Source organism: Alosa sapidissima, chromosome 3, assembly GCF_018492685.1.
Source record: "Alosa sapidissima isolate fAloSap1 chromosome 3, fAloSap1.pri, whole genome shotgun sequence".
In the NCBI taxonomy this organism is placed as follows: Eukaryota; Metazoa; Chordata; class Actinopteri; order Clupeiformes; family Clupeidae; genus Alosa; species Alosa sapidissima.
The window spans coordinates 15328730-15342794 of record NC_055959.1 but is presented as its reverse complement, the minus strand read 5'-3'; the positions used below and the strand labels follow the sequence as shown (position 1 = coordinate 15342794).

The following is a 14065-nucleotide window of genomic DNA, read 5'->3' as shown; positions in this document are numbered from 1 at the left end:
GGACTACATTGTCCCCGGAGCAACTTGGGGTTAAGTGCCTTGCTCAAGGGCACAACGGTGGAAGCTGGGAATTGAACCGACAACTTTCAGGCTACTGCACGCTAGCCCAGCTCCTTAACCGCTACACTACCACCGCCCCCGACTACTTGTATAGCAAGCTTCCACCACTGTTGATGTACCCAATACACTCCAGAGCTTGTCCTGATTGCTGTCGAATCCAAAATGTGGTATAGCTAGTAACTGAGTAGGACACTTTACAGTTGATGGTCAAACTTTGACCAGGCTGGATGATCAGTGAAGCTGGCTGAGTGAGCTCATTAGAATACACACCTACAAAAGTAAACACAGAAAAAGGTTGGTAAATAGACCAGTGTGACCCAGTTTGAATGAGATCTATCATGTATGTTCTGAGCATTCTCACAGGTTATGAATGCCATCAGAGGCAGCAGCACAGAAGCAGACAGCATGTTTGTATTCATGAGGAAGTGACTCCACTCAGGGGCGATTCTAGACCTATAGCTTTGCTGGGGCACAGGCCCCCAACATAAAAAAAAAAAAAATGAACTGTGCGCGCAATATGAAATAAATGGCTAGCCTGATTTGGACCATCACATATCTCCCCTAGGTCACAGACATCCTCCTCCATACTCTGAATAGTTTTACGTCTAGCCCCCATCATGTCCTCATCCGTTTCTTGCCTGTCTCTCTCCTCCTCCTCCTCCTCCTGCCTGGTATTTGACTGCCTAGCCTGTGCTCTTTCTCCCCTCTCTTAGACCTTCTCCTCCTCCTCCTCCTCCTCCAGCACTCTCTCCCTCAATTGTTGTAGCAGCCACTATCCAGCAACATCCAAACACATAGGCATAAGTAGGCCTATACTCACTGCGTGAATTTAATAGGCTTTTCTACTAACACAAGGGAAGCTTATTTTTAGTCAAAATTGAGATATACTTTGAGATATACCCAGGCAAGGGTCCTATAGACATCCTGGCAATATTGCAGTTCTTTGTAGCTTAAATAGCCTACTAAAGCCTTCATACTGACTTTTGGTGATAATTTGCAAATGTAGCTTATAATAATCTACACAGATGGCTACTCTGATTCTGTGTATATTATTATAGGCTACATTTGCAAATGCAGCAAACTTATTTAAGTTTGCCATTAAACCATTGATCAAATCACAGCACTGGCTATTACCAGCATAAATGTTAATGTTACCATTAATGTGGGCAAAATTATCATACCTCCCTCGTCCTCCTCATCTCTCCTCACTGTTCCTCTCCCTCTGTTCAGGAAGAATTTTCTGAAGTCCATCTCTGAATAGTTTATCAGAAGGCTATGTTTAGTTTTACAGACAGCTTCACAAACAGTATAGGCTACTTTTACAGGACTCTCTCTACAGTATACTATAAATCCTTATTAATTGTCCGCATGTGTGCATGCAACCTACGCATGGTGTGAGTGTGTGTGTGAGGGAGAGAGCACAAGCTGGTAAACTGTTGCTAAATTTAGGCTACAATGACGCTAAGCATTGAAAAACAGATGCTAGTTATGTGGGTAACACTCTCTAACAGCGATCAACTTGTCATTTTTTCTGTCAAACAAGTTGTGAATTTGTTGTAACATTAAACAGGGGACGACTTACTCTATGATCAAAGTGATGTAACGAGCTCCAGCGGATTCCACAGTGTATGTGTGTGCAGTACAACGAAACGCTCGGAAGAATCATGTGAACGATTTTCATTGGTTGTTGCGTTCAATCTTAGCCAGCTACAGAGGTGCTATTTCCTGATTGGCTATTATGGCCCCTTTCTTTATTCCTTGTTTTTTTTTTTATTGGCTGGTAAGTGACAGGCTAGAGCCATGATTAAAGCAGGCACGGAGATGCGCTCATGAATGCCGTTTCCAGCTAGAGCCACGCTAGAATTTTACTGGGGCACTGGAGACTTTTACTAAGGCACGTGACCCAGTGAATAAGGTCTAGTGACGCCCCTGACTCCACTGCACCTTCCAGACCACAGAGGCTGAAGTGGTCGTGTCTTTTTATCTGTAGAGGAAGACAGGATTTAAATGAAGTTAGGGGAGAGATCTTACCACAGAGTGAAATATACAACACAACTGGATTTCAAGAGATTAACACTTAAACTGTGATTCAAATGAGGTGGTAGCTTTACATGAGGGCCTGGTACAGCAAAAAAGACAAAGCAACTCTACCACACATTACATAGCTTATTGCAAATTGGGAAAAATCTGTCAGTTAAAGAAGCCCTATGCAAGTCTGGTTATTCCTTCGCTGTTTCTGGGTTTTCGCCTGATTTGGGCTCGGATTTTTCACGACATAGATCCCCCTGCAGCTTCGGTAGCAAGTGACTGCTACGCTAAACCCCCACTATCTAGTGAGCTAGCCATCAAGAAACCAAGCTAAACACATACAGGCCTCACAATAAAACGGTCGAGCAAACACATTGTTCAAGAGACTATCAAACCACATTAGAAAAACAAAGTTCACCTAAGGGTAGGCTACTTACAATTTCAACAGCAACAAAGCCAAGTCGGAGTCCGTTTTACAGTCTTCTTAGAAACTACAATCTGACTAGATTTTCGAGGCCTTCCGCTGAGTAACATCCGGATTTCTTCGGTCCGGGACCAAAAAGTTGCATATTCGGTTTTTCCGCGGAGAAGCACTAGGGGGAGACGAAGCACCCACCAAACGACCCAAAAAGTGTTGTAGAACCATCAGAACGACTCTCAACCTGCATAATTAAGGTAATTTTTGCTAAAATTGTTGCATAGGGCTTCTTTAAAATTTTCATTATGAAGCTTAAATAAAGGATTAGACCATTTTGGAGACGCAATCTGATATATCTGAAATCAGTTGTATTGTAGCACAGCACATAGTGCATCGGTTTTACATGCACAGCTTGTCAAGGCCAAAGTATAGGTTCACTCGGCAATGAGAATTTATCCATATAGAAATATGATTTTGGGATGAATGGACGAAAAAAATCTGACATAAAACATACAGCTGAAAAAGAGCTTCAATACAATACAACTTACATAATGTCTATGACCATATTAAGGGGGAAAAAGTCCCCGCTAATTAGTTCAAACATTGTTAGCCCAAATCTCTCTTATTATCAATCCAAAACATCCACTAGTTTCTTATATGGTTTCTTATAAATCAGTTTTTAATTAATTTATTTTTAAATTTTCAAGATTTATGATTTATTTAGGGGACCATTAGGAGCAATTCACTGAATATGGCAAAACAATGTATATGACTGAATATGCCATTAGAATTGTGGAATGCACCTTTAATGCAGTTCCAGTAAGGAAGTGCAGTAAAATGCATTAACTTCAGGAACATGAATCTGATATTACTGTACTTAATGAATAGATTAAAGTCTGTCTTGAATATCTCAGTATTTTCTGTTATGTTTTACAATTATCACACTCAAGGTTTTTGTTTGTCCCAACGGTTGTGTTGCATCACAGTGACTATACCGGGCACAGTAATACACAGCTGTGTCTCCAGCCTGTAGATTCTGGCCCTGTAGAGTTACAGTGCTGCTGGAGGTGTCTCTGGAGATGCTGAACTTGTTCTTCAGGGCATTGTTTTCATATTTGGTATTCTGGTAGAGGAGTGTGTTGATCCACTCTAGAGGTTTCCCTGCTGCCTGACGGATCCAGGCTGTTCCATAGTAGCTGCCATCTGTAATGGAAGCTCCAGTCACTTTGCAGGTAACTGTCAGAGACTCTCCTGGCTTTACCATGATGGAGCTGGGCTGAGTGTGTTCAATAGCACAATCTACCCCTGAAAAACAAAACAGAACCCAACATTTTAGAACATATAAAACTCATAAAAATAAAAGAAGTTACATTCAAATTACTTCTGAATAAGCTATTAAAGACACACATGTCACCACCAGTATCAGCATCAGGAAACATGTTTGTGTTGAGGAGGCTGATGTGAGTGACATGGCTCGGGTGTGCTCCATGATCTGATGAAGAAATGAAAGTCACACAGTATTTACACACAGAGTATTTATACATGGTAGGTGGGAGTATTTGCATTCAGATGTGCATTATCTACGTTTTTATTGTCTGTAAAAAGGCTTGGTGTCATGGGTCATGGAAACCACTTACTGCTGTGTTATACCTCCCCCTGCTGACTAAAAGATTTGTTTTTTATGTAACGATCCAAGATATGCACAGGATGGGTAAAGCGCAAGCATGAAAAAATATAAAATCACAGTCAGAAAAAAATAATACAAATACAAATTTGAATTTGATGCCATGTTATTTTGACTGGACATTAAATGTGATACTAATATAAATGTTCTATCTGTCTTAAAAGAATCCAATTGGGTTTAATGTGCACTGAGTTTGCATAATCATGCCAGGTAGGTAGGGATACAATTAATTATTAATATAATAGTGGCATCCAGCCACTTTGTGTCTGAATTTCACATCGGTTGTATTTTTTGTTGCAATAACCAGAAAAGTATTTTCACCAACACCTTTTATTTTTTTAATCTTGATTTTACATTCAATGTTGATTACGCACACATAATGAATTTGTCTGCATCACATCAATTTGCTTGGCCTACATGTCAGTTCTAGTTATTTCAAACAAAATAGATTACTCATCCAATATCGTGTAATATAACTTGGTCTGTTAGCAAAGATTTTTATGAACATTTGAGGTCAGTGACTATGCAACACCTGAGTTACAACTGTAACAGTGATTCCGTGAGTAGAGACCAGACCTATCGTAACCCAGACCAGTGGTAACCCAAACATTCAGTCTTGCAGGAACTGCGACCTATTACTCTGTGGGATCGCGTCCAAACACACACAAATACAGTGGCAATGCAAATGGATCCCATCCCCATTAAACAGGTCATGCTGTCCATAAAAAGTATACCAAAACCCCACATACCAAGGAGGGCAGGGGGGAATTATACATAACTGGCTGGGTGGTTAATGTGTTCAGAATTCACATACTCCTAGGGTCTTGTATAGATCAGAAGTCAACCCTCAGAGCTCCCTGCTCCAAAGACCCTCTGAGAAACAGAGCTCCTTCCAGCAGCTCAACAAATTTCCCTCACAGACAGGCCCCTGTGGAGTGAACATTAGGATGACACTCCCTTCGTTGAGTGTGCATGCAGTCCAAACGGAGGTTCCATATCCAAGTTCCTGTGAGCTATTTCAGTAGCCTTTACTATCCAGTGTGCCAGCCTGTATCACACAAACAGCATGTGCACAGCATCTGAACCCCATAGTGCTATCCAGATAACACTGCAGAGCACACAGCGGACATAACTTGCTCAACTTCTCCACCTCAGCTGGAGCGATAGGAGGTGGGTGAAAACTAGACGGGTCAGTAAGCTGATTCTGAAAAGGAGCCGTAAACACGTTCTGAGTGAAGGGAGCATTGGGACACACCACCACCTTACCTTCCCCTGTTGAGAACCGCATACATGTGTGCACTGAGAGTACATGCAGATCTCCCACCACATGCTGCTGGGGCTCAAGGGCAGGCTGAGGGTGCCACACTGGGCCGTGTGCCTGTGTTGACGGGTCCTGCCGAGGGGGGGATTTCCCCACGGTGTCTCCATTGCTAGACTGCACAGGTCTGCAAACCAAGGCTGATTGGGCCATCTCAGGGCATTCAGATCAGTGGCCTGAGCTCACTCAACATGGCCAGCAGATGTAGGAGAAGAGCCACCGCATACATACATACATATATATATATGCATTCCTGGATACAGTCATCAACATCACACAATGTGACATGCTACCCAGCAGTGCCCCCTGTGAAGGAAGCTGCTGCTCCTCCAGACAGTGAGAGATTTCATGCACTGAGTGAGAAGGCACGAACACACAGCGGTGCATAACCATGACCAAGCGTAACCTGTGTGTGGCACATCATATCTAAACGCCTCATGTATATAGGCAGGGCTACTACCACGGCTGCCCTGTAACCTCTGGCTGAGGATAGAAGGCACTCACTGACCAGGAGGCCAGGACAAAACTCAGCCTCTCCAAATGAAACATGCACAGTATTTCACTATTGTGGCCTCACACTGCCCCCTGCTGTCTGGAATTGAGAATTTCAGGATATGTATTTGTATGGCACACAGAGCCTTTCTGTCACTGTGCTTCTCTTGCACAGTAATACACAGCAGAGTCCTCTGCCCTCAGACCAGTCAGTTTCAGGTACACCATGCTGTTGGGGTTGGTTCTGGTGATTTCAATGCGTCCTTGGACACTGTTGCCATAGAAGGTGCCACTAGCATCACTATAGATAAAACCCATCCACTCCAGTGCTTTCCCAGCAGGCTGTCTGATCCAGTTCATGTTGTAGCTTTCAAAAGTAAACCCAGATCCTTTACAAGAGAGACTGAGAGTGTCACCAGGTTTCTTCAGCACTGCACTTGAGGGAGTGGACTCCATGTTTTGACATTTCACCGCTGCTGAACAAAGACAAGAGGCAAATCAATCAGACTATCTCTAGTACCAATGTAAAAAGGGATTTATCATTCACTGCAACTCACAGGCTATGGTGCTGAGTATCAGTATCAGTGAGAGTGTGTCCTTCATCCTGTACATCCTGTAGGTGTTGATGTGAACTCAGCTCACAGTTCTGCAGCTCCTCATAAGTACAGATGGACACCCAGCACTGAGTTTGCATAATCATGGCACCAAGCAGGAGGTCATGCAAGAGGGTATGAAGCTATCTCCACAAGCAGGATGTCTTCGCCATCTATTAGGTTTGTTTGCTTGTTTGTTTTGTGTTTGGTTAGTGACAGCTGACACAAATAGATTTGTGGAGGCTTAAAGGGATACGCCACCATTTGGGGAAATACCAAATGTATCCAGGCATTGGACTTTGGTAAACAAATAAATACCATACTTGACAGTGACAAACTGTACATTCTGCTATCACAAAAGGCAAAAAGAAAAAGAAATGTCAGAACTAATGACACGTATCCCTAGAATGTGCCTCTAGCAGATCTGGTTAGATGTTTAGTTTTCGTCACTTACTTCATTATACTTTCAAGTAATTACGCATCCCATTCTACCACACACAAGGCAGTTAATTAATGATCAAGGCAGTAAGACCAGGTATTTTCTAGTGGTGATTAGCTGAGTAAACAGGAACCACTTTTTCTACCAATGAACATAAAATACATTACCAACACCAGAACAACACCTTCAGCATACTGTGGGTATGAGATACCTTGCTTTAGTTCTACTTCAACACCCCATACTTTTTGTGCTACGACTGCACCTTTATAATGTATCAGATCAGGGAATTAGAATCACGCCTATATGGTCAGGCACAACTGAAGTAGTTCCATATTGTGTGATGGAGTTATCCCTTATATTTGGCTATCAAAAGAGTATACTTATTCTGATAGGAGAGACAGAACAGCAGTATTTCCCCAAGTCTGGCGATACCTTTAACTCCAGCCTAGCATAGATTATTGAATCGGATTAGACCATAAGCAACTCGCCCGCTAGCATCACGCTTAAAAGACTAACATTTTCAGTAATTTTCCTCTGACACCATTTGCAATACATGAGGTTGTTTTAATAAGATGCACTTTTATTAAACTCACATTCTGACATTAAATGAATACTACTGATTACTAGGGAGAGTTTTTGTCAGTGTAAGTGCTTGTTTTCTGTCACAGTGACTCTCGGGCACAGTAGTACACAGCTGTGTCTCCAGCCTGTAGATTCTGACCCTGTAGAGTCACTGTGTTACTGGACGTGTCTCTGGAGATGCTGAACTTGTTCTTCAGGGCATTGTTTTCATTTTTGCTTTCTTCATAGTAGAGCGTGTTGATCCACTCTAGAGGTCTCCCTGCTGCCTGACGGATCCAGGCTGTTCCATAGTAGCTGCCATCTGTAATGGAAGCTCCAGTCACTTTGCAGGTAACAGTCAGAGACTCTCCTGGCTTTACCATGATGGAGCTGGGCTGAGTGTGTTCAATAGCACAATCTACCCCTGTAAAACAAAGCAGAACCCAACATTTTTGCAAATATAGAATCCATAAAAATGCAAGATGTTATGTTCATATTACTTCTGAATAAGCTGTTAAAAACCCACATGTCACCACCAGTATCAGCATCAGCAAACATGTTTGTGTTGAGGAGGCTGATGTTAGTGACATGGCTCGGATGTGCTCCATGATCTGATGAAGAAATGAAAGTCACAGAGTATTTATACATGGAAGGTGGAAGTATTTGCATTCAGATGTACCGCATATCTACATCTTTATTGTCTAAAAAGGGGCCAGTGTTGGTGTCATGGGTCATGGAAACCACTTACTGCTGTGTTATACCTCCCCCTGCTGACTAAAAAACTTGTTTTTTATGTAACGATCCAAGATATGCACAGGATGGGTAAAGCACGGAAATATATAAAATCAGTCAGAATAAATTAAATGTATAATACAAATTTTGCCATATATTTTGATCGGATACTTGGATTTGTCTTAAAATAATCCATGGCAGCAAGCAGGAAGGTCATGCAAGACGTTATGATGTCATTTATCTCCACATCATGCAGGATGTTCGGTCAGCTGGTTTGTTTGGTTGGTTGATAGTTGGTTTCAGATAACACAAATAGCTTGTGGAGGCTTAATATCTTTACTGAATATTTTATTTTAACCTTACATGGAAAATTAATATCTCCAACTAAGTTGTGGTTATTTAACAATAATTAGATATGTGTATATATATATATATACAAAATGTGTAAGGTGCCTAAGACTTAAGCACATACTGTGTTTGAATTTGATGCCAGCTTTACATGTTTCCAAAAAAGTTGCAACGGGGGCAACAAAATGTTGGAAAAGTTGTGTAATGTAATAAGGGGCAGTCGTGGCCTACTGGTTAGTGCTTTGGACTTGTAACCAGAGGGTTGCTGGTTTGAACCCCGGCCAGTAGGCACAGCTGAGCAAGCCTTGAGCAAAGCACCTAACCCCTCACTGCTCCCCGAGCGCCGCTGTTATTGCAGGCTGCACTGTGCCGGGATTAGTGTGTGCTGAGTGTGTTTCACTAATTCACGGATTGGGATAAATGCAGAGACCAAATTGTCCTCACGGGATCAAAAGAGTATATATACTTATACTTAGATAACAAAAGGAGGAATATTCAGAACTAATTAGGGTAACTGGCACCATGATTGGATATAAAAAGAGCATCACAGAGTTTCTCAGAAGTAAAGATGTGGAGGTATTCATCTGTGTGAGCAAATTATGAAACAGTATAAGAATAATGCTGCTTAACATTAAATTGCCAAGAATGTGGGATCTACAGTACAGAATATCATTAAAATATTCAGAGAATCCAGAGAAATCTTTGCAAACAAGGGACAAAGCTGAAAAACAATATTGGATGGTGGTTTTTTGGACCTCAGATGGCACTGCATTAAAGCAGATCATTAGGCTCTGGAAAACTTTGGATAACCATTGTCTATGAACACAATTTGATACTCAATTCACAAATGCTAGTGTTTACCATGAAAAAGAAGAAATTCTATTGAGACATGAATCATGATACGATGAGATAGACTGGGGTAAAGTGGAAAACGGTCCTGTATTTTGTTTGGTCCTTTTATTTAATCGAAAATTTTAATTATTTTTGGAAATCATGGACTCCTCTCATGGAGGTGCATTAGTGCCAATGCATAGGCATCTTGCACACCTGGCAAGGCACAATGAATTCAGAATGATGTACACAGGTTTTGGGCAACATATACTACCATCCAGACAATGTTTTTTTCAGTGAAGTCCTTATTTCAGGAAAACAATGCCAAAATTAATTCTGCACATTTTACAGTATGCTAGGGAAAAGAAGAGTCCAGGTGCTAAAATGGCATTTCTGCTGTCCATACCTGTCAAATTCTGTGCATCATGGAATGAAAAACATTATTAAGAAGACCCCAGACTGAGCAGCTGAAATCATATATCGGGCAAAAATGGGACAACATGTATTTCTCAAAACTGGTCTCTTAAGTTCCTGAACATTTACAGAATGTTCTTAAATGAAGAGATGAAGTGAAATATGGAAACATTTGATATGTTGTCTATATCCTTTTTGCAGCTAAATAAGGGTTTACAAGATTTGTAGATTATCATGTTTTTATTTGCATTTTACACAACGTCCCAACTTTGTCTAATTTGGGGTTGTATCTAGGCTATGTGCTGTGTTTTGTCTAAGATATGCATAAGTTTGTCTATAAAAACACTGACACATTGTACCTCAACACCTTATTCATTATAATAACAAATGTAATATGTGTTGCACACTTGAAGAAAGCAATGTCCACAAGAAGTGTACTTGCACAGTTGTAGCCTACTTGCACAGCCTGTAGACTGGCTCACTGCTGCTGGAGGGTGATAATATGTGTATGCTAATTGCAACATTCACTTTACGACAGACATGACAAAACGATTTGACAATCGTTTAGTAATTTGAGCAATTATGTTTTAAATCAATTTCATCTGGAACCCCATAGATAAGCTCCCAAATGTCCTTATTTACGACAACCAAGCAGGCGATCCTTCCAATGTTTTGGGATGTGCAGTGTCAAAACATTTTCCTCTCGATGATTATTGGTTTAGATGTATCATGTGACCTTACAGCTGATTTCCTTGGATGGAGTGTTTTGCTTGATGTTCGTTCGCGTTCTCTCTGCTATCGAGAGTATGAATCCACACGTATTGAAATTTGCAGTAGGGTTGTGATACAGAAGGTGTTTTGGCAGTTAAACGCAGGCGATCATGGCACAAGCCGCGCAAATGAACGTCAATGAAATCAGCACTCCACTTCGGGTTGAACACGATAAAAAACGACGGCAGTTCACTATCAGACTAAACGGTAAATTTTGTAGAGGTGGTGGTGGCATTGATAGGCTGTCCCAGATGCGACCTCCCCGTTTTACTTTCCTTTTGTTTTCTTAATTAACGTGAATGACGCGTGAAACAAAACATATAAGTGTGTTCTTGTGTTTTTCAATTGTTGATAGAGTCAGACAACTCTTTGGTATTCAAATATTACTTTCTAGATACCTCGCCAGAAATTACGGTTAGCTGATCAAGACAGCTGGCTAGCCAGCTAGTAAGCTAATTAATGCTTGAGAGCTAGCCATGCAGCAAGACAAGTCGTCTCGCCAGCTATAGTTTGTGCCATTGAAGGCTGGGAGATTTTTTGTGCTTTTCCGTTACCTACGGTTATAATCAGGGACTTGTGCCGCTTCTTTTTGTTTGTAGTAAACTTACTTTGCAAATAAGTTGCCAAAAATTAACTGGAATGCTGTGTCGGTCGCTCAGCCAAAATGCTAGCAATTTCGTTAGCTGGCTAGCAGTTTCTCATACTTACTTCCTGATTTGTCCACAGGAATTGTTTATCACTTTGGATCATCATTGTAATTCCTTAAAGCGTGCCCTATGCATCCAAAGCGAACAACAGACCTATGCATTTTAAAGTGTGAAGTGATTCTATTCATCTGTTTATGGAACCATATCACATAAGCCTAACAGAAGTTGCTTGGTATGGAACTTGTCTAAGATTACACCAATTACTTAAGTTGGAGTTAAGTTCATATCTAGTTGATTTTTTTTTTCTAGACAGGGTATTGCATAGTGTTGATACCCCACCTTTAATTAAATGCTAAGATATTATCTTAGTATGAATGGGCTCAATTAAAAAGTTGAAATTTAAGTATGGCAACTGTGCACATCATTGACATGAACTGATATCGAAATTATTGTATGCTTTAATTCTTATTTCCTCTCACTGTGGCTTAACTGTAGATACCGGTAGTTTGAAACGTCATGTAACACCTGTTGTAAATGACACACGTTCAATTTTCCTTTATTTAGTACTATGCAGTGTTCTAACTAGCGTTCTGACAATTTATATTTTAGGCTCTCATGACCGAGCTGTTCTGCTGTATGAGTATGTGGGGAAAAAGACTGTGGACCTGCAACACACTGAGGTTCCAGATGCATTTAGAGGAAGAGGTATTGCCAAACATCTGGCAAAGGTGGAGTATAAAGAGCATTCCATAAAAGTAATTTAATGACTAACTAAATAGCTCACTTAACTTTATGTCTGTGGTAATGTTGTCATCTAATCACTCAGCCCACTAATCAGATAATTTTGTGTCATGAGTGTAAAGAAATTAGAAATCAGTCATATTGAAAAGGATTTCAAATAAATAATTTCATGTAATTAAATTAGATAGTGTCTGCAGCCCAGCCTACAACAAAAACACATAGTCCAGTGGTCCTGTGTGCAGTATTGGGAAATCATATTCATCAAGCCAAAATAATGGATGATTTATGAGAGCATTGGACGTTTGGAAGTATATTTGGATCATACATGAAGTCTTGCAGTATTGACGTAAGGGATTATAATGGATTTCAGGACGTCTTTGACTTAATGCACAGAAACATTTTACAAATATTTTTAGATAATTCATCCAACTCATAGACAGTAAAGTACAACCAAAGAATCCACTAAACACATTCCATGTCGCATTTTGGTCCTTTGTTTGCCAGTCACAATCAGTGTGCAGAGTAGGTTTATGTTGTGTGACACTATGGTCATTGAAACATTTAGCCAGCCTAAGTAGGAGCTTAACCCAGATCAGTCCTTCTCTGTATATGCTCGTCATTTATACACCATCAGCTCCCAATCTGATTATACTTGATGCCGTGTTTACCAAATCCAAAAGTGGGAATGTCGGTGTTAAAACTGATTTTATGCTTGAGTTTCAGAATAGAATAGGTGTTAGTACCAGGATTGTGCATTTTGTATTTTTTCTCCTGTGTAGACAAGAATGTTCGTTTTTGCAGAAAAGAAATATCAAACAGGACCATTTCCTGGAGTGGTTTTCAAGGATGTTTGTGAGAATCTAAGGGAAGTCAGACCAGTTAGTTGTTCTAAATGCCCTGTCAGTGGGTGACCTTTGTGAATGTTTATTAGACTCTGCTCTGCATTGCAGGCGGCAATGGACTTTGTGGTGGAGGAAGACTTGAAGGCCCACCTTACCTGCTGGTACATCCAGAAGTATGTGAAAGAGAACCCCCACCCACAATACCTGGAGCACATCATCCACTGAAACAGGCACAAAGAAAGGGGGTTGGTGGGGAGGGGGCTGGGGTGGAAGTTGGTGTGAGTGTTGGCGCACCTTGTCCGTCTCAACTTTCTGGGAATGGGGTGGGATGGGATATGCAAGCCAGAGGGTGGATGTCTAACCCTCCACACGAGGAAATGGTGAGTGTTCATTAAGAACCTTATTCTCTGTGTTACTGTGGAGTGGCTCACAGCCATGGAGGACAAGAAGGATGCGCACAGGATGGTGGAGTTAGCACCAATTAAAAAAAAAACTAAACAGAAAGAAACCCACTGGGGGACTCCACCAGCCTCTTCTACCTTCTGTCTCTCAGGATATAACGAGGTAGAGGACCCCCTCATCACACATGGAGGGGCCTGCTATCATGTCTGTCACATACGAGATGACTGTTATGGAGTGATGGAATGACAGGCAGAACACGGTCAGGTCTTAAATGACATATAGCCTTGAGTTACACTATCATGGATTCTGCTAGTTCATAATATTATGTTACATATTGGCAGGTGTTAACAACTGCCTACCATTCCCGATGGGGAGCAAGAGAGGTTTGAAGGTCCCAAATATTTCATCTTTATGCTGTGGTGCCGGACCATAGCAGCACAAACAAACATGTTTAATTTGATAAACCACATACAAAATGCCCTATTCTCTGAACATGGGAAGCTGTTTTTGTACTGTTTTCATCACTTGATGACTTTACTGCGTGTAGTCAGTAGAATCTGTCTGGATGATGTCCACTGACACCATCAGAGCCTTTGGAGAGTCTTAGCCATGACTCCTATGACAATCCACACTGTCTACTTCAGGACATGAATCTTCAGGACTGACGTTTATAATGTCAAATTGCTTTCAGTGCATGTGGTTTCAGGTTTGTTTCTGCAATTACTATGTGTATTAAAGTTAAAG

The 14065-nt window shown here is 41.1% G+C and overlaps 1 protein-coding gene and 1 gene segment (V, D, J or C); both read right to left on the bottom strand.

The window, feature by feature from the left end:
- LOC121704901 overlaps positions 1-11457 on the bottom strand; it is a 589105-nt gene extending 577648 nt beyond the window's left edge. Inside the window, exons 1-3 of the mRNA XM_042085440.1 lie at positions 11398-11457; positions 8120-8204; positions 7705-8017 (exon numbers count right to left, since the gene is read on the bottom strand). Of these exons, the coding sequence (XP_041941374.1) occupies positions 7705-8017; positions 8120-8204; positions 11398-11442 (443 nt within the window). The 5' untranslated portion in view covers positions 11443-11457. The remainder of the gene's footprint in view (positions 1-7704; positions 8018-8119; positions 8205-11397) is intronic.
- On the bottom strand, positions 6154-6585 carry LOC121704699. The segment is given in 2 exon segments: positions 6154-6473; positions 6558-6585. A coding segment is annotated over 1 exon segment (303 nt).
- Positions 11458-14065: the final 2608 nt, after the last annotated feature.